Consider the following 18,267-nt stretch of genomic DNA (forward strand, 5'->3'; position numbering starts at 1 on the left):
TTAAACAGTGTTAACTAGTGTATTCTTAATAGAGCTGCCATGATTTATCTATAAGTTGACCATTGAACTATTGAATTAATTAACTATTTTGATAGTCGGTTAATTGGTTGGAGTAATTTTTAAAGAAAAAACTATTAAAATTCTCTGATCCCACCTCGTTAAATTTGAACATTTTTGGATTTCTTTAGTCATCTATGAAAGTAAACTGAATATCTTTTTGGTAGTGGACAAAACAAGACATTTAAGGACGTCATCTTTCCCAATGTTTTCTATGGCTCACACAACTAAGATAAAATTACAGCCTTAAGTCCTAACGCCGTCTACATATTTTTATTGTTTCGTTTCCCATCTACAGAATGAAAAACCACGAAAAATCCAAAAAGCATCGGGAGATGGTGGCGTTGCTACGACAACAGCTTGAGGAAGAAGACGAGTCACTTGGTTTGAATGTGGATGGGAAGGAGGACAGAGAGGACGAAGAAGAGGAGGAAGATGACGAAGAAGAAGAAGAGGAGGAGGAGGAGGAGGAAAGGCCAAGGCAGAAGTATGTCCTATCATGTCCTGAGGGATGTGATGGTAGAAAGCAATTAACTTCATCTGGTTGTCAGGGCAGTTAGAAGTTTGTGAATCACCAGGGTTATGTAACATTTATTTGTTTTTACTGAGAACTTTCTTTCTTTCTGCCTCCACAGACTGTCCAAAAGACAAAAGAGGAAAAAGAAACTACAGAAAGTGCCGCAAGTAAGAATCATCTCGTCTTTTTATTCAGCATGTGTGCTCAGTTTAGTGTACTCTTGTTCCCTACTAAGTGAACCTTTTCTTTTTTTAAATTTGTTCACTGTTCAGGCTCCTCCACTACAGCAGAGCGCTCAGGAGGTGGAGAAGAAACCAACACCGACCACCACCTGTAATGAAGAAGCCCCTGAAGAGTCAACCGACCCGACAGAGGCTGAAAAGCAGGATGATGTCCCTGCTCCTGAAATAAAGAGGTCAGTTTGGGCTTTTTGTTATCTCTTGAACTGTCTTCTGTTTAAGTTTTATTTTTTTGTGTGTGATAGTCATTGTGTGGTTTTCTGGATTTGTTCAAAACGGAGCATTTAGATGGATTTAGTTAAATGCAGCCTTATTAGATCAAACTAAAGCCTGATTTTGTGTCTGTAACAACTTCTGGTAAAAGTCACTGATTACACACCACTATGTTCTGTCTCACTTTCTAGCGCGTTCGTGACTAATGTTGTCTTGTTTGATGCTCAGCAGGCAGCATACAGTAGTTACCGTGTGATTAAAATGAGACATAAGACTGTGTGGGTGTACTACTACCAGCAACACCTTACATTAAATCATGTTTCATCCATCGTTAATATGTTTTTGACTCATGCAACTTTAAATACTCAGATGGGCCCAGAATCTGTCATCCTCTAAAACTCTGTTACCTCATTAAGGAAACCTGTTGGGTTCTTCAAAGAAGACTTCATATTGTTTTGGCTGCACTGTGCATTTTTTTTTAACATAAGCAGATAAAACCAGTGTTTTGGGGAACTCTTTTGTGAGCATCATAGACCATGATTATGATTGACTGAGGAGTCGTGGTTTACAGTAACAGTGACGCAAAACAGTTAGCTCCTGGATTGAATTGTACAAGATAATACAGAGTTGTAAAATGTCATGCTGTTTGCAGTTAGATTTTTATTTATTTGTTATGTGAATGTTGCCTCAGCAGCGCTGGAAGGATGAAGGGAAAGAAAGGAGGAAAAGACAAACCAAAGAACGTCAAGTCACACACAGGAGAGCAGCAGCCGGAGGTTTGTAGAGTTTTCTCTTACAGAGTTGTAAATATATCATCTCCAATTTAACTCTTACGTACATGAGTGATTAAAAACTGAGTGAGAAATGAGACTTAAAACATTTTTTCAATATCTCTTGTTTTGACATCAAAGTGCACTTTAAGGCCGGAAGCTACAGGTGACTTGGATAAAGATGTTGTTGATATCATCATGAAGCTTCTGCAGTTGATCACAATTAGACAATCATTTCTTGTATTACAAGTTTTCTGAAATGTTGTGTTTAAGTATGCACATTAAATATGATGTTGTTACATGTACTAACTTGCATACGTTACCAGAACTGTCAACATTCAGGTTCAAAGCTCTTGCCTCGTTTTGTTGGCATATTAGAGCAAAAGCTTTTTTTTTCTTTTTATCTCCTCCATAAATCAGAAAATTCTGTCAACGGCCAGAAAAAAAAAATCTGTGTTCACTAGGTTTTTAGGACTAAAATGTTAATGTTAGAAATTAGGGTATAAATTCTATATGAACAATCCCCCTGAATACTTTTAGGATAGAGATGGGGCTAAAACTGGGATGTTTGAGGTATGAAGGTGCTCCTGAAGTGGAAATGTTAGATTTGTTTTTGGGTGGAGAAACAACTATAAACAACCCAAAGTTAAGAGAAATCCATAATAACACAATTTATCAGAGCCAGAAACTGTAAAAACAGAAAGAAACATCAGATTTTTAATTTTCCAACAGTCCTTGAAGTACTTGTCTGTTCCTCCAAGAAACCCTACCAAATCTAGGCTTAGAATTGTCCATAGAGGTGCAGGACTTTATATTGCAGTGAAAAATGAGCCCACAGTGAGTGAAGATGGACCAGGAGCAAAAAAACAGAGGATTAAAGATGTGTCATCTTTGTGGAAATGAGGATTTGTGGGTAAAACCTTTCGATGAAACACTAAAAACCTCCTCAGTGGATTACCAACATTTGTGTTTTGTGCAGCATACATGTGTGTTTGGAACTTCTTTCTACCAGCCTGAAAGAAAACACGTTTCCTGTGACTTTGATCTAATGAAAATACCTTGGTGTTTTATGATATGATATGGTTTTAATTAAAGCTTGAATATGCATGAAAGAGTTAATCAGTATGTCGACGACACATACTTCTATTTTTATCAGGTTAAACTCATCATTTTTTTCACAACAACACTACATTAGTTTAAAATTGGCACCTAATGTCAGAAAATGATCCACATTTGAATTGTTTGATCCCATTTCCGCCTCCAGAAGGAAGGAAACCTGCGCTGCGTCACCTGTAACTACGAGTTCCCCACTAGAAACAAGCTGTTCGACCACCTGAAGACCAGCGGCCACGCCACCGCCGTCTCCGCAAACGGCGCCCACAGCTCCGTGAACAAGAGCAAAAAAGACAAGCGGAAGAACAGATAACACATCTTCATTCGGGTTGAAGAGCCTGAGAGAGTCTGGCTCAGCGGGGGACACGTGGAACAACACTGAGAAGTTTCAGAAGGCTACAAAACCTTGGGAAGTGGTCTGAGGTGGACTGGACTGACTGAGAGCAGATAGCTTTTTTTAAAAAAATGACACCATGAGCATGTTTGATTGTGTGATTGAGTCTTTCAAATTGCGCTGATCAGTTTTTCAGTATGTATTTCTTCTTAACTTATGAAAGTCTCTTAACTGACAAAGCAGCAGGGAGAAATCGTTCAGGATGTGAATAGGATACGTTTATCCCCGTTGTCATGTCTCTGCTGTTTTCAGGAGCCATGTCCTCGTTGTTTGTCACGCACATCTCTGTAGTGGTATTACTAATAAAGGTGATGCTGCACGCCAGTATTTATACAACCCTGCAATCGTTTGCATTGATGCCTCATTTGTAACTCCATATTTTATAAAAGCTGTTTTATTAGTGAAACAGTAAAACAAAATGATACAGTTTTATTATCAAATCTACAAAAATGTGAAGTCATTCCATCAAGCATATGTTGTCAGATCTATCGTCATTGCACATGTGTAAACTGACCACAGAATAATCATAAAAAAGCTTATTCATTGGCTCTAAACCCAGCAAAATGAAAACCAATTTGATGAGAAATACATGCGTATCAAATCAGTTTTCCTCATTCGCATGTTGGCTCAGATTCTTAAATAGCGGAGTCTGTAATAGAAAAAAATAAGTTCAACTGATTGCATTGCAGGTGTTTTGCTGAACATTCAGAACAAAGCTGTTAAAGGACATAAGGGTGAAATCATTAATAGTTACATTTACAACATTTGCAGAGATTTACAAAAAGTCCACTGCCGAGTGGGTTTCACGCTTCACTGATCTCCTCCCCCGATCTGCTCATTTTCTGTCCATGTAGTTGTTGATGGCTCTGTCAAAAACTGCCACAAAGAAATCTGCGTCCTTCGTCGTGATGCACATGGGCGGTTGTATGCGGAAAGTCTGAAGTGGAGAGAAAAGAGAAGGAGAGAGAGGGGAGATTATGGAAAAGCAGCTCCTGTGTTGTATTCTGTGTTACATCCTGAAGGGGGAGCAGGAGCTTGAGCTGTAGCTGGGACATGTGAATACTGATACACAGCTAATAGTGAATGAAGACTTTGTTTTGTGAAGCAGAATTAGTCGCAGTGGGTACTGAAACCAGAGACGGGAGATGAAAATGAGCTTAGATGAACTTTAACGATCCACAAAGGAAACTGTTTTATCACAGTAGCACAAGATAAATAAGTATATATACAATATATATATATATATATATATATATATATATATATATACAGAATATACAAAAAAATGAAATAAAAATAAGTAAAAAATCAAGCAGGAAAAAAGAATACACTACAAAGATTTCCATATGTACAATTTACAGTTTTACAGTTTTTTGTTTTTTTTTGCCAAGTAAAGAAAGACAAAAAAAGAAATAATAAAATAAAATAAAACTGCTGTAACACTTAATGCTATACACTCTATATGCAATACATCACATGTTTTCTATGTTAAGTGCACGGTCCCTGATCAAATAAATAAAATAAATAAACTTAGAAATTAATAGTACGAGGCGCGTGGTTGGGTCGGTGACTTTCTAAAACATCTGTATTCTTCTGTTTTTTTCCTTAGTATAATATTAATAAATATGTAACAGGACCTTGACAGCCACTCACTGCAACCTACTAGGACGTCTTTGTGAAATCAAAATTGTGCTTTAACAATGACAACTGATGAGCAGCGATAGACACAAAACCACCAAAGAGGGTTTTAATAAAAGCTTCAGCAGCCGAATCCAAAAAAAAAAAAAAATCACAAAATGACTAAAAGTGCCATGCTGAAGTAATCTCAAACTTAATTATCCTTCTATTAAGCCACTACTAACAGGAACAGGTCCATTTGTTAATGACGTGTAAAACATCCCTCATCTTTATCAGGTTTATGACGTACGCGTGAGAATAAGGTTGTAATGTCATGAGATAAGGTACAAAGCAGTGGATTGTTTAATGCAGTAAAGTTAGAAACGGTTATGTGCGAATGCAGGCGCCTAAGATCTAAGATTGTGTACCTGTGAAAGAGGAAATACTACAGTCGTTGTTTCTCTCGTAGGTTCAGGTGCAGCTGTTTGTAAGTTACATACTTTACGTATTGAGCACATTCTTATAATTTTCCTCTGCATTCTGTTGAATTCTAGCCTTTATTTTTCTTTCTGTTATTGTTTTTCTCTTAAAATAATAAAAATTAAGACTTTAAATCTCAGTTTTAAATTCATAATAGCATAAAGAACAATTAAAAGATTGAGATTTTTAGTAATTGCTTTGTTTTTAAGTTATAATTTTATGAGAGAAGAGAAAATGTTGCCATGCTTAACAAAAAAGGTTTGGTTTTATTGATATTACATCAAATATACTAACTTCTTTTTCCATGTTTTAGCATTTCCTGGCCAAAAAATAATGTTTAAAGCACGATTAACATTTGACTACATATCTTTGCAAAAAGTTTTTGGATAGAACCGTTTGAAGCTGATTCATCCACTGCACAGGAGACATTTCCAGATTCCAGTCAAACAGTTCTAAAAGCCTTTTCTCTTGTAAAAATAATACTTGAGATAAAACTGCCAGAAAAATCTTTCAAAACTTGCCCCAGTCCTCAGTTTACACTTCAGGCAGAAGTGAGACCAACGAGAAGGAGATGAAGAGTACTACAGATTGGTTTGAAATAGTTTTGTTTTTACTAAAAGAAAAAACTTCAAGAATGAAGACTAGAAGTGGGTCGGTCAGTTCAGTCCTCCTCATCTCTCACATGTGGCACGTGAATTGAGAAACTGCTCTCAGATCATGCAATGTCAATAAAAATCCTTAATTACAATGTTATTAAGACTTTTCTGGCCACAAAATGACACCTTTGCTTTTGAAATATTCAGATAAAGTGAATATTCAGTTATATCATTCTCATTATATTAGAACTTTGTGCTGAAGTCAACACAAGTCAGGCCATTTCTACTTGTAGTAGTCTAAAGTCACGTTATGTCTGGAGGTTTGAATAAATAAAAGATTAGAATTTTCTAAAACGAACAAACAAACAAAAAACATCAATTAGAAAATGTAGCTGAATATTTTGAAGTATTTATACTACATTCTTGTGACGCTGCAAAGTACAAAGTGATGGACTAGTGGACGGTGAGTGCTGTTACCTGTCCATACAGTCCTCCTTTCCCGATCAGGACTCCCATGTCCTTCACGTCCTCAAAGATTTCCATCATTGCCTCTGGACACAGCGGCTCTCTGGTGGCCTGTGCATCATACAATAGAATATTCTTTATATATAGAAGAGATACAAGGGTCAACAAGGCTGGGTGTGTTATCGAAGCTACAGTCGGTCCTAATATGTGACACTCCCTTATCTGTGGAATTATATCTGTGCCACAATCCTGAGTATGTAATGGGAAATTTTGAGTGCAGAAAAAAATCTTGAGCAAATAAAAACTTAATCTGAGAAAAATGAAAATCTATTCTGCGCTCGAAATTTCCCATTATGCGCTCAGGATTGTGGCACAAATATAATTCCTTACTCATCTCTCTCCTCAAATGTCAGAATCAGAATCAGCGTTAATGGCCAAGTACATACACAACATACAAGGAATTTGATTTCGCCCTAGGAATTTGCAGGAATAAGAGAAATAGGAAAATTTAAAAAATAAAATAAAACAAAGTAAAAAAACTGCAGAAAGAAAAGAATAAAATAAAACACAATAAATATTAATAAAAAATAAAACAAGATAATAAGACAAATACATACAAGAATTTACACATCTGAGCAGAAAAGGTATATGTAAATTAGTGCAAAATGTCCTACTTAAGAAATCAAAAAAGCCAAGAAAGAGCAATACGTAAACACCTGCCAGAGTCTGAGCAGAAAATCAGTTAGTGGATTTCTGTTTAGATGTTGGAAAACTTGTTCACAAGCACCAAAAACACAAGAACCAGTGTGAGCAGCTGCATCTAAGTGTTTGCTAGTAGTACAGTCTTCAGGTGAATAATAATAATAACAGCTGGAATGGGTTTTTTTTACTTAAAAAATTCTGCAACATTTCCTAAATTGTCATGAATAGAATGAACATAAACCTGGAAGCAAAACATACTGGATGCAGCTAAAGAGACCTTTTTGTTTATGTGTTTATTGAATCGTGTTTCAATCTGTGAATTAAAGATTTCAGTGAGGGTCTTGATAGAAGCATAATTTGACCCCTATCCCTCTGTGCTAATGGAGTTATAAAGAGTTTAAGGCAGGCAGCCATGATTTTAAACATCCTTCTGCTTTTCATTACAGTTTTGTCGCGTTCACGAAGCTCCAGCAGAGGATTCCTTAAATTACAATCACAAAGCAGGTGTTCCAGGGTAACATTAAACAACATGCTGGTGTTTAACGTTCCACTAAATTGCTGCAGAAATTGCTGCCAAGGCAATTATGAACACTTTAGAATTATTGAATGCAACACGCAACGAGGAAACTGCTTTCTAAAGAGGAGGAGTGGTAAAAATTATACTCTAACCAACACTGAGTGAAAGACGGCCTGCTGTGTGTGATGAAGGCAAAAGAAAAAAGAAGGAGCATTAGGGAGCGGGAACATTGGGACATTTCAACAGAAAATTTCTGGTTCTGGCATTTTGTTTTTAAATACAATATTTACCACATTTCACTGATTTTAAAAAACACATCAGAACTTATGCAGAAGTACAAACGTTGCAGCTGATCTTGTTCTGCTCACTCCTGTCACTAACCTTGTCTTTGACCATTTCCACTCCGATCTGCAGGCCTTTTCCACGGACGTCACCGATGATCTCGTACTTGTCTCTGAGCTTCGCCAGCTCTGTCATCAGATGAGTGCCCACATGAAGACTGTTCTGCTGTAATCCGTCCTCTTTGATGGCCTGGTGAGTAAAAATGTGTTGAGTTGAAACAGCGTATATAAGATCATGCAGCACTTCATTCACTGTTTTACGCCATCTTGTTCAATGATGTTATTAAAGCGGGAAAATATAGCAGCTGGAAAACTCATTATCTTAGCTCATCCAGTAGTGGAAAAAAATTCAAAATGAGCATTGGTGGCAGAGATTAAATGATTTAGAGAGAAGAAAAAAACATGCAATTTCATTACTCCTCAGTTGTTATAACTGAGTAATAAATGTGTGTGACTGTGTGTGTTTATGAACTTCTGCTACACAAACAATTTAAGACTTTTGATGAAATTAAACTCTCCCTGGTAAAAGTGAAGGACTGATGTAGAAAGACAAGCTTGATTCTTACATCGAGCACCGCTGACCCAACAGCACAGGCCACAGAGTTTCCTCCAAAGGTGTTGAAGTGGTAGGCTTTGGAAAAGGAAGCAGCGATTTCTGGAAAAACACGTGAATGAACAGATTCAAACCTCCACTCAGTGCCACCTTAAATCAAAACTCACACATTCCTCAGACTACATGTTGGTTTCTGAGCGACATAAATGCTCCCCAGTGGGGTTTTAAAAGGACGGCGTGGTCTTTATATGATATAATTGCAATGTGGAAAACTAGTAACACATCTTAGGTCAGCAAAAAAATGCTACAAAAAAAAAGAGAGACAGAGAGCCAGTATTTTAGGAAAATGTGTCCCCTTTATATAGAATAGAAAACATCTGACATCTTCTAGTGTTTCTTTACTCTTTAATATTGGAACTAATGAGGGGAAAAATGTACCGCTCCGTTCAAAGAGACGTAATCGTAAAAAGGTATTTAATCTTTATAATATTTACTGACCTGGAGTTGTAACAACAGCTCCCATTGGGAATCCGTTGCCAATCCCCTTGGCCATTGTCACAATATCAGGAAGGACGTCATAACCTTGGAATCCCCAAAAGTGGGTTCCTGTTCGCCCAAATCCAGTCTGGACCTGCCAGGTGTCAAACATCATTAATAGATTTTTAATTAGAAATAAATCTAGATATGTGATGCAAGAGGTAGTGCAACAGAGATGGAAACACACTTTGACCAAATAAACCAGTACCTCTACTGAAAGAAGCACAAATTCGATGTTTTTTGTTTTTTTTTTTTTTGTCATTTCATTAATTAAAATAAATACTTAAATCATTCCAATGAGAGATTTCAGCCTAAGTGTTTACGAACACTGAGTACAGGGATACAATAAAAGGTGTGTTCATTGAGAATATAACTTCTCTGACGATCACAAATGTTCTTCCTGCTGTCAAATGTCTAATCTGCCGGAATTATTACATTTTTTTAAACCCAATTGAGAAAATTCATTTTAATTAATAGAACAAAATGACCAAGAAAATGACCACATCGTGTCCTGGGAGCAATTTCTGCAATTTTCCTGTTCTTTCAGCAATCACATAATTCTCCTGCGCTTTTTAAAAACCAGGACAATAAAAGAGGACCTCTCCAGCTCTTTAACGAACAGTAAACTTGGTGTCTCTTTCTCCATCAAAGAGCAAAAGCCAGTGAATGAAAATCCCAAACAAACAGTCATAAGAGAAAGTTTAGCCATTATTATTGAAACTGATCAGGCAGAAAGAACGTGTTTATTCTTACAAGACAGAAATAATCTGATTAAACATTTGCATAATTATTGTGTTGAACACATTATCAAAAGACCCCTCTTGATGCAACTGAACAATTCCTTCCATTTTGACCTAATGAAGCCACTCAGTTCTGATTGAGGTGGTTACAAGTGACAGTCTTACTCAGCTCGACTGCTCGTCTGATTATTAGTTATTATATGATATCCGGGTTCATCTAAACACAGCTATGACTTTTGCTTCGTTAATGTGTGTGTGCTCTCAGCCCTGCCACAGTGTTTTCTTTATGCACTTTATGTTTGAGCAAAACAGCTTAACGTGTATCGAACCTCATCGGCGATGCAGACTCCTCCTCTCTCTCTGACAAGCTTGTAGGCCTCCTTGAAGTAGTTTTTAGGGTACTGCACTGCTCCTCCCATTCCCTGTACACATCAGACACATCAACCCATCTTATAAATAATGAAACAAGTCTTAAATAAGCCAAACACAATCACACCAAGGTTTTTCTTGTAGCCAGCACCAAAGGAAAATTAACAATGCTAAAATTATATGGCTAGAGATTAAAAATAATAAATGTTTCATTAAAATCAGTTTTGTTAATTAAAGTACTATTGAGTAACATTACATTTTTGTTCAACAAATGGTCAGAAATAACAGAAAAAGGCGTAGATTTGTATCACATAAGGTACCAAAGCATTGCCTTAACAATAAGTTTATTGTCTGTTGTCATCTCCCCTCAGAAGCTCATTCTAAATCAGGACAAAACCCTGCATACTGAACACAGATCACCTCATAACAAAGATTTTAGTTAATTAAGTCATATTTTTTAATATGCTGGTATCACATTAATGACATAGAATTGATCCTTCACAATAAAACACACCTGAATGGGCTCTCCAAAGAAACCAGCAACTCTGCTCGCAACGCTTGTGTGAAATGTCTCTCTGAGCTGTCCGATGTATTGTTCATTTGCCGCGCACTGACCTGCGGAGCCAAAGAAAAGTGGTTTTAATCGGCAGCAGTAGCAGTAGTAGTAGTAGTAGTAATATACCTTTTAGCAAGTCTGTTGCTTATAGACCTAAAATAATGCTTTTTGATTCTACAGGAGCTAAAAGCTGAGCAGTTATTTAATATATTGTTTAATGCAGACACTTGTTTTCTCTGATTTCCAGCATTACAACTGGCCTGTCTCACCATGGTCACTTTTAGGCATATTTTAAAGAAGAACTGAGTCAAAAGAACATACACTAGGCAAACTAAGTGCAACAGGTGATTTACTAAGGCTGTTGATGGAGGTCTGTGCAGAAATATTAAGCAAAGTATGTGCTATAAATATCCCACTCACCTCGGAGCACCTTACTTTGTCAAAGGTCAGGCATTCACTCTAACAACACAGGTAGTTATTCCATTAATATATTGCAGAAGGGAGCGAGACGCTCAGTCCGACAGACATTGGTGATGCCTCTTTATGAGCGCAACAATAGAGATCACTGCTGTGTGTTGAGTTGTGGGTGCACGTGCTTGTGTACCTTGGGCACAGCCACACTGTCTGTCGGTCTGCACAGGAGAGTCCCGGCAGTGGCTTCCTCCCCACGGACCTCTGTACACGTCAGGACACATGGTCTGTTGGTCGGGCAGAAACCAAAATCAGTCGGCAAGCTGAGAGCGACGGTTAAAAAAAATCAACAGTCGCTAATAATAGCACAAAGAAATCACGGGGAAGCTTGGAATGCTGCCACGGCTTCACTCAGTACCATCGATGGGTTTGCAATAGATGGTTGGATGCATTAATAGCTGAAGGAATGCACTCTGACTACATCACCCGCTACATCATGTAATAAAGCAGGACTGATGCACAGTTGGTGCTTTCACATCTATTTTTGAAAATTCATTAAACATACAGAGGAAGGCTTTTGGCACCTTGCATCATGATTTCACCACCTTCAGCTCCTACAGCAGCATGTCTGGTGTTGTGTCTCATACAGTTTTGCACTCCATGACTTTTGCAGTGGCATTATCAAAGTATTTGGTGCAAAACTGTGACTCCAATTAATTCTTACTATTCTATTCTAGCTTTATTTTAGCTTGCTTAATTTATTTAAGTAATGTATGGCTCTTCTACGTTAGGCACTGCATTTCTTATATCATTTGTTTTTTCTGAGCAACATCTGGCACAAGAATTAATCAAGTTTTATCTTCTCTTTATTTAGTAAAGGATACTGATGATGAAAATCAAGTTTTTAACCTTGCTATCATGTCCATCTGATGTTTTATTTATATTCCAAAAGACATATCATAATAGAAATTAAAAATCAACACTATGGCTGAACCTTTCCATCTTGAAGCTGCAGCCAATGAATGACTCTCAAAAGCACGGATTCAGACTTCCAAGGCTCACAAACCTAAGAAACGAATCCTGCCAACTTACAGGGTTGGTATTTCCTTCTTATTATATTTCCTTGCCTTCCGGGTCAAACTCATATAGCTGAATCACTTCAATATTACGTAGAGTAGTCGTACAGTGTTTAAACAGAGTCATAGATGAGCTGGTGTGCTCCAGCTGCAGGCAAGCGGCAGAGGGCTGAATTCAGGAATGGTGGGGACTAGTTTGCATATTCATAAATCCATGTAAAGTAAAGAGGTCAAAGGCATTTTAGGGAACAAAGGGCTTATTTTCATGAAAAACTAACAACACCTTGGTTTAGTAGTCGTAGTAGTAAGTTCAGACAGAACACCTGTGCTAAAGATTCATCCAGCAGCTGTAAACTTCATCTCAGCTTATCGTAGAGTTTCACAATGAACTTGCTGTTGCCTACTTAGAGAATCAGGGAGCTTAAGGGGTGTTTTGTGAAAACATCGACTGCCTGCTGGAGCAGAAATACAACCACAGTTTTCATACCATTATTGCTTGACAAATATTTTATCAAGCAAAGTTTTATGGGGGATTTTTAATAATATTTTGGATTCTTTTGTGAGTGGTGAAATAAATCATCTTTACAGTATTTTAGCTGAAAACTGAAAGACGCACTCTAGGTGTAAGTCAGATTTTGGTTAATTTGCTAAAAAGGGGCACATTGTGGGACCTTTAGTGTGTACATACATGTGTGCATCCTGAGCTTGTGGCGATGGGGTATCTAAATGGCGAGTGGGAGGTGAGACCCATAGTCTGTTGGCTGCCACCGTGGTAGGACCCTCTGCAAGGGGAAAGAAGATCAGCCAGAAGCTTCATAATGGACTTATTAGTCATGAGAAGATCTATTTTTGACCAAGTGAGACTTTGAATTAATGACAACAGGCCTGAAAAACGTCTGTGAACTCTAATCTTTTACAGTATGAAAGCCTCTTGCAGAGTGGTGTTAAGAACTGGCAAATACATTTCTTCATTTTTGGTGTAATTATGAAGCATAAAGATGAGACACATACCTGAAAGCGATGATGTCATAGTTGCCGGTGTAGAGCCGAGCCAGCAGCATCGCCAGGTCGTTGGCTTCGCTGCCGCTGTTGGTCAGATATATCACCTGGACAGGATAACAGACAGCACATCGTTTTAGCCACAGCCCACAGGAATTATCGAGGTTCTTAAATCCAACATGGCACCTTGAGAGGATCCGGTAGGTGGGAGGCCAGTTTCTCACAGTACTCGTTGATTGGAGCGTTGACGTAGATGTTGGTGGTGTGCCACAGTTTCTTCAGCTGCTTCTCTGCTGCTGCTGTCACTTTCCTGTGCACACAGATGCCAGTTTTGACTGAAAACTTTATCTCAGAGTAAACGTACAATCATTGAGTGACACTGCTAAGATAAGGAACCTTACGGGTGGCAGTGACCCACAGCCACAGTAGCAACGCCAGCAAACAGATCCAGAAATCTCCTCCCATCCACATCCCACAGCCACTGCATGTGTCCCTGGTGGATGAACACCGGTTTCTTATAGTAGGTAATCTTGGTGGTCATGGGGCTGAGGTTCTTGCTGCGGATCTCCATGATGCGCTCTTTGGACATGCCCTGAATAGACATAAATACACAGGAGAGAGGAAAACAGGAGGATCTTCACTAGAGTAACATGAGTTGACAACTGTTGCAGGTGTGGTAGCCCAGTTTTGGGGTTTATTAGGTTACACTATTTCTTGGGTTTTTTTGGGTTTGGGGGTTGTGTTACTTTCCTTTGGAGCTTATGTGAAATTAAAATAATTTGGTTGGATTTGTTGGATCACAGGTGTAGCATCCTCTGCTGGTCACTTGTTTGAACCAAGTGTGTCGTCTTTGTGTGGTCGTAAGACAAAGTCACGGGTAACTCTCACTGTGGTGGATGTTGTTGCTGACCGATGTCCGAGGGTTGCAGTTTGCTCGTAATCCTTGGATTTGATGGGATTTTATATATATATTTTTACAGAGCTCCGAAAGGGACATGGAGAAATTAAAAAAACAGGGAGAGGAAAAAAAAATAGAGGTATCTTTTGCAAGGTCTCGCAAAACTTTCTTGGGATCTCGCAATAACTTTTGCTTATTGGACGTTGTGTGAAAACTGTGCCTCTTGCTAAGCACTGCTTAAATGTCTTTTAATTTTAGGTCGATTTCAAAATAAAACTCAATGAAACTCTTGTACGGGTGGGTGTCCTCCATTCTCTTTTCTCCATACTGCCAATAAGATCCAGAAATATATATACCGCCAAGGTGCTCCCTACATAGTTCACTTTATAGTGGTCCCTATATAGTGAGTATGGAGTGAGTGGATGATTTCGGACACAACCCTATAGTTTTGTGAGATCTCACAAAAGATACGTCTAGTTTTTTTCTTTCCCCTTTCTCCGTTTTTTTTTTTTTTTTTTCTTCTCCATGTTCCTTCTGGGGCTCCGTAATTTTTGTAGGTCAAAAGGTCAACCTGTAGCTCTTAAGTAGTCAGGTTAATCTCCATAATGATTAATAATATAGAGTCTTAGCCCTTATATTTATAATAGTTAGGTTAAGTTCTATACTGTGTAATACTGTAGGGTCTAAGCCTCAATCTATTATAGTCAGGTGTTTTCTAGAATTGCTGTTGGGTTTTAATCCCCAATGGGTAAAACCACATAATAAATGACACTCTAGGGTCCCCTGTATTTAAACTTGTTAAATTAATTCGTAATCATAATCTTTATTAACAAGACAAGACTTTGGCGCAAAGGTTGTTATTTTAAATGTGCTTTATAAAGAAGTTGTGGCGACTTAAATTGACTGAGTTAAAAAAAAAAAAAAGAATAAAATAAAATAGAATAAAAAATAAAAGTGGAAATAAAATGAATAAATCTAATAATATATATTTTTTATTTTTTAAATTATTTTTTTCATCATTTTTATTTTTTAAAATTTTATTTTATTGTTTTTTAGTTGTTTTTTTATTGTTATTATTATTATTTTTTTCTTTTTGTAATTTGTCACTCTCACTGCTCCATAAGAAACCGTCTTAAAGTTTAATATGTTTCAGGGAGTTACATTGTTATTTGAAAAAGCCATCCTGTTTCTTTGCGGTGTTGAATTCTGGTGCACTAACTCCTCGAGTGTCGTGAACTTTAGAAGACCTCTTCTCATAAGAATATCCTCTTCTCACAACTGTTAATCTTTTATAACAGCGAATGAGTCTCCTTGACGTTGATGAACAGGGAGGCACAGTGCAGTTCAGGTCACAGGTCTGTTCACTATCGCGTCAACAATTTGCAGGTCAGAAGCAAAATGGTCTCGTATGGTTTATGGTGACCAAGGGATGCTGGATTATCTGCTCTACTAAATATCAGTGAATCATTTATTCAGATGTTCTCTTCCACACTTGCCCTTGCTTCTATCTCAGCGACCTTGTTGATAATGTTACCTCCTAAAATTGCAAATGTTTTGCACACCATGGCACCAACTAAGATAAGCCAAAAGGAAGACTTTGTACATTTATTTCTTGACACAGGTGAATAGCAGAGGGACAAGCTTGTCCAGATGTTTCCGACAGACTCCTGCATACTGTAGAATTTGCAAAAAATAGATTTATTAGTGATGTTTTAGTGTTAGAGTGTATGCCAGAGTTGGATGAAAACTTTTGGTAGAAAAAGAGCACCACGGAGAAATGTCCCACTGATAAAAATCTGACAGAAATAGAGTGTCGGGAAGCTAAGTACACAACACTTACTCCTTTATTGACACTGCCTAAAACAAACATGCCTTATAAAAACTTACATATGCATTTATTTTCAGCAGGCTTCACTACTTTAACTATCCTTATAGGTGTCTCTAGACAGTCTATCAAACAGCTACAGGAAAAAAAGCATCGACCCAGTTCTCACATTTTTACGCCAGTTTTAGAGGCACGTGGATTACAAATAACTGAATGTGTTTCTGATCTCTGTTCTACAGATCCTTTCATGATTCAGAGAGTCAAAACTAAACATGAAGTAGCAGCATTCAGTTTTTATGCTCACGTCTCAATCAGATCACCCAAAAAACTGAAATCTACTAAAACTCCCAGTTCTTCATGGAGCTAGTTGTGTCTTTTTATCCTGTAACATTTCTTTTATATCTTGTCTTGAGGCATTTTGGGTCTTATGTAAAGCGCTTTATAGTCTTGTTGTCAAAAGAGAACCTTTAATTGCTGTCAGTACATTGTAACATGTCTGCTGTACGATTGCTGATAATCTTAATGTCTGCAATTAGGCAATATCATATATGGAAGGAACCTTTTTACAGTTAATCAGTAGAACTGATTAATATCTTTATTACTGAGGTCATTAGAAAGTCCAGCAGCAGCAGCAGCACAGCGCTGACTAGATGCCACATCAGTCTTACCGTGTATTCCTGTGGTTTGAAGTTGCACGGGGGCATCTCCGAGAGCTCTGCAGGACGGTATTTGAAGGCTGATTGTTGACATACTGCCCCTGTGAAGTAGTTTTAAGTAAAATTCATAAAGAGAAGTAGATTGTTGTCCAGACTCTGAAAAATTCCATGAGTCTTGAATTTGGGCAAGATTCAGTGATAGTTTTTGTAAAAATCAGTTTGGGCATTTTATCCTTATAATGTTTCTATACTGTATTGAAGACCAATAATCAGATTTAATCATTATTTGCCAGTGACCTGTCAGCATTAAAAAAAAAAATTAAAAAAAATCAAGAAAAAACCCCAAAACATTTTGATTTATTGACAAATACACACCCAGCATCAAATGTTCGTTATGGATGTACACTCTATTGTTTCAGTGCTTAATGACCTGGTCAATGTTTAATCAGACTGAACATTAGTTAATGGTTTAACCACATTATCGTAATCTTGTACTACGCAGGAAAGGGATGTTTCCTGTTTTTCCCAGACTATGGACAACCGGAAAATGTCAGTCAGAACTGGTCTGATTGGCAAATGTACACTTTATATGATCCAATAAAAAGTCATGCCGTTGCCCTTGTTAAAATGATCTACCTTGAGCACAGAAATACAGAGATTATGTGAGATTATATACATGTCTAAAATAGCATTTACTCAACTCTGTTTAAGCATCCTCCATTAAATCACTTTGTTTCAGAAACATATGATAATAATTTTACACTTTTGCAATGTTTTCAGCTGTCATTTAAACTGTCTGCACTTGTTTGGCACCTTTTCACCTCAGTGGTACTCAAAGTACTCCACAATGTGTTTCTTATTCACCCATTCATTCACACACCAGAGTGACAAAATGCCAACTTCGGGCTCAGTATCTTGCCCAATGACACTTCAGCATGAGTAGAAGCCGGGGATTGAACCGCCAACCTTGCAATCAGCAGACAACCCGCTCTACCACCTCAGCTGTAGCCGTCCAACTTAATTTGGTTTGATTCAGTGGTGTTCATTTTACATACACGTCTAAATAGCATTGTCATAACTCAACTTAATCATCCTCCATTAAATTACTTTTGTTTCAGAGGAGATAACGTGACAGAATTTTAGAATTTTAACTCTGCAATGCTTTCAGCTGTCATTTAATTTGACACAGTGGCGTGAATTTATGTCATCACATCTGTTTGTGATTCACAGTGAAGATACTGTGTCGCCTTCAGTTTCCACTGAAGATCACAATAAAATAGTTTAACTATTGTTTTTTTTTGTTTTGGTCAGATTCCTTAGTTTTACACAAACACTGATTCTCCTGCCCTACAGTCACATTAGCTAATTAGTTAATGAATTTCCAAGAGGATAAAATTCCCGAGAAAAAGTGATGAATATTTGTGTCCATCATGATAAATGTAAAAGCTGCATAAAATACCACCTTATGCAGGGTCTGCAAGCTTCATTGACAGATCATCAAATCATGTCTGATGTCCATGGTAACTCACCTCTTCCAAGGTGAAATCTGGCCACACTGGTTGAACAGTTGACCTGTCCTGTTAAAGGTGCACAGCGGCCACTGAGGTGTGATACCACTTTATACAT

General features: G+C 37.6%; 2 protein-coding genes across 3 annotated transcripts in view; one reads left to right on the forward strand and one right to left on the reverse strand.

Moving 5' to 3' along the window:
- The window catches only part of dnajc21 (DnaJ heat shock protein family (Hsp40) member C21), a 9,287-nt gene extending 5,640 nt beyond the window's left edge, over positions 1-3,647 (forward strand). The window contains exons 8-12 of one of the 2 annotated variants that reach the window (XM_008296846.1): positions 356-544; positions 693-741; positions 847-989; positions 1,718-1,802; positions 3,061-3,647. In XM_008296846.1, coding sequence (XP_008295068.1) covers positions 356-544; positions 693-741; positions 847-989; positions 1,718-1,802; positions 3,061-3,222 — 628 coding nt within the window. In that variant the 3' untranslated portion in view covers positions 3,223-3,647. The remainder of the gene's footprint in view (positions 1-355; positions 545-692; positions 742-846; positions 990-1,717; positions 1,803-3,060) is intronic. The other variant, XM_008296848.1, reaches the window with a different exon arrangement.
- Positions 3,648-3,693: 46 nt separating this feature from the next.
- LOC103368455 (alanine--glyoxylate aminotransferase 2, mitochondrial-like) lies at positions 3,694-18,267 on the reverse strand. The gene is made up of 14 exons (XM_008296849.1): positions 18,171-18,267; positions 16,654-16,742; positions 13,664-13,854; positions 13,449-13,572; positions 13,275-13,369; positions 12,952-13,045; positions 11,381-11,474; positions 10,735-10,835; positions 10,181-10,273; positions 9,073-9,205; positions 8,588-8,676; positions 8,062-8,211; positions 6,474-6,572; positions 3,694-4,240 (listed from the first exon to the last, which is right to left on the reverse strand). The coding sequence occupies exons 1-14, from the start codon at positions 18,265-18,267 to the stop codon at positions 4,139-4,141; spliced, it is 1,551 nt and encodes a 516-aa protein (XP_008295071.1). The 3' UTR covers positions 3,694-4,138.

This window comes from Stegastes partitus, unplaced genomic scaffold (assembly GCF_000690725.1).
Source record: "Stegastes partitus isolate 25-593 unplaced genomic scaffold, Stegastes_partitus-1.0.2 Scaffold1157, whole genome shotgun sequence".
In the NCBI taxonomy this organism is placed as follows: domain Eukaryota; kingdom Metazoa; phylum Chordata; class Actinopteri; family Pomacentridae; genus Stegastes; species Stegastes partitus.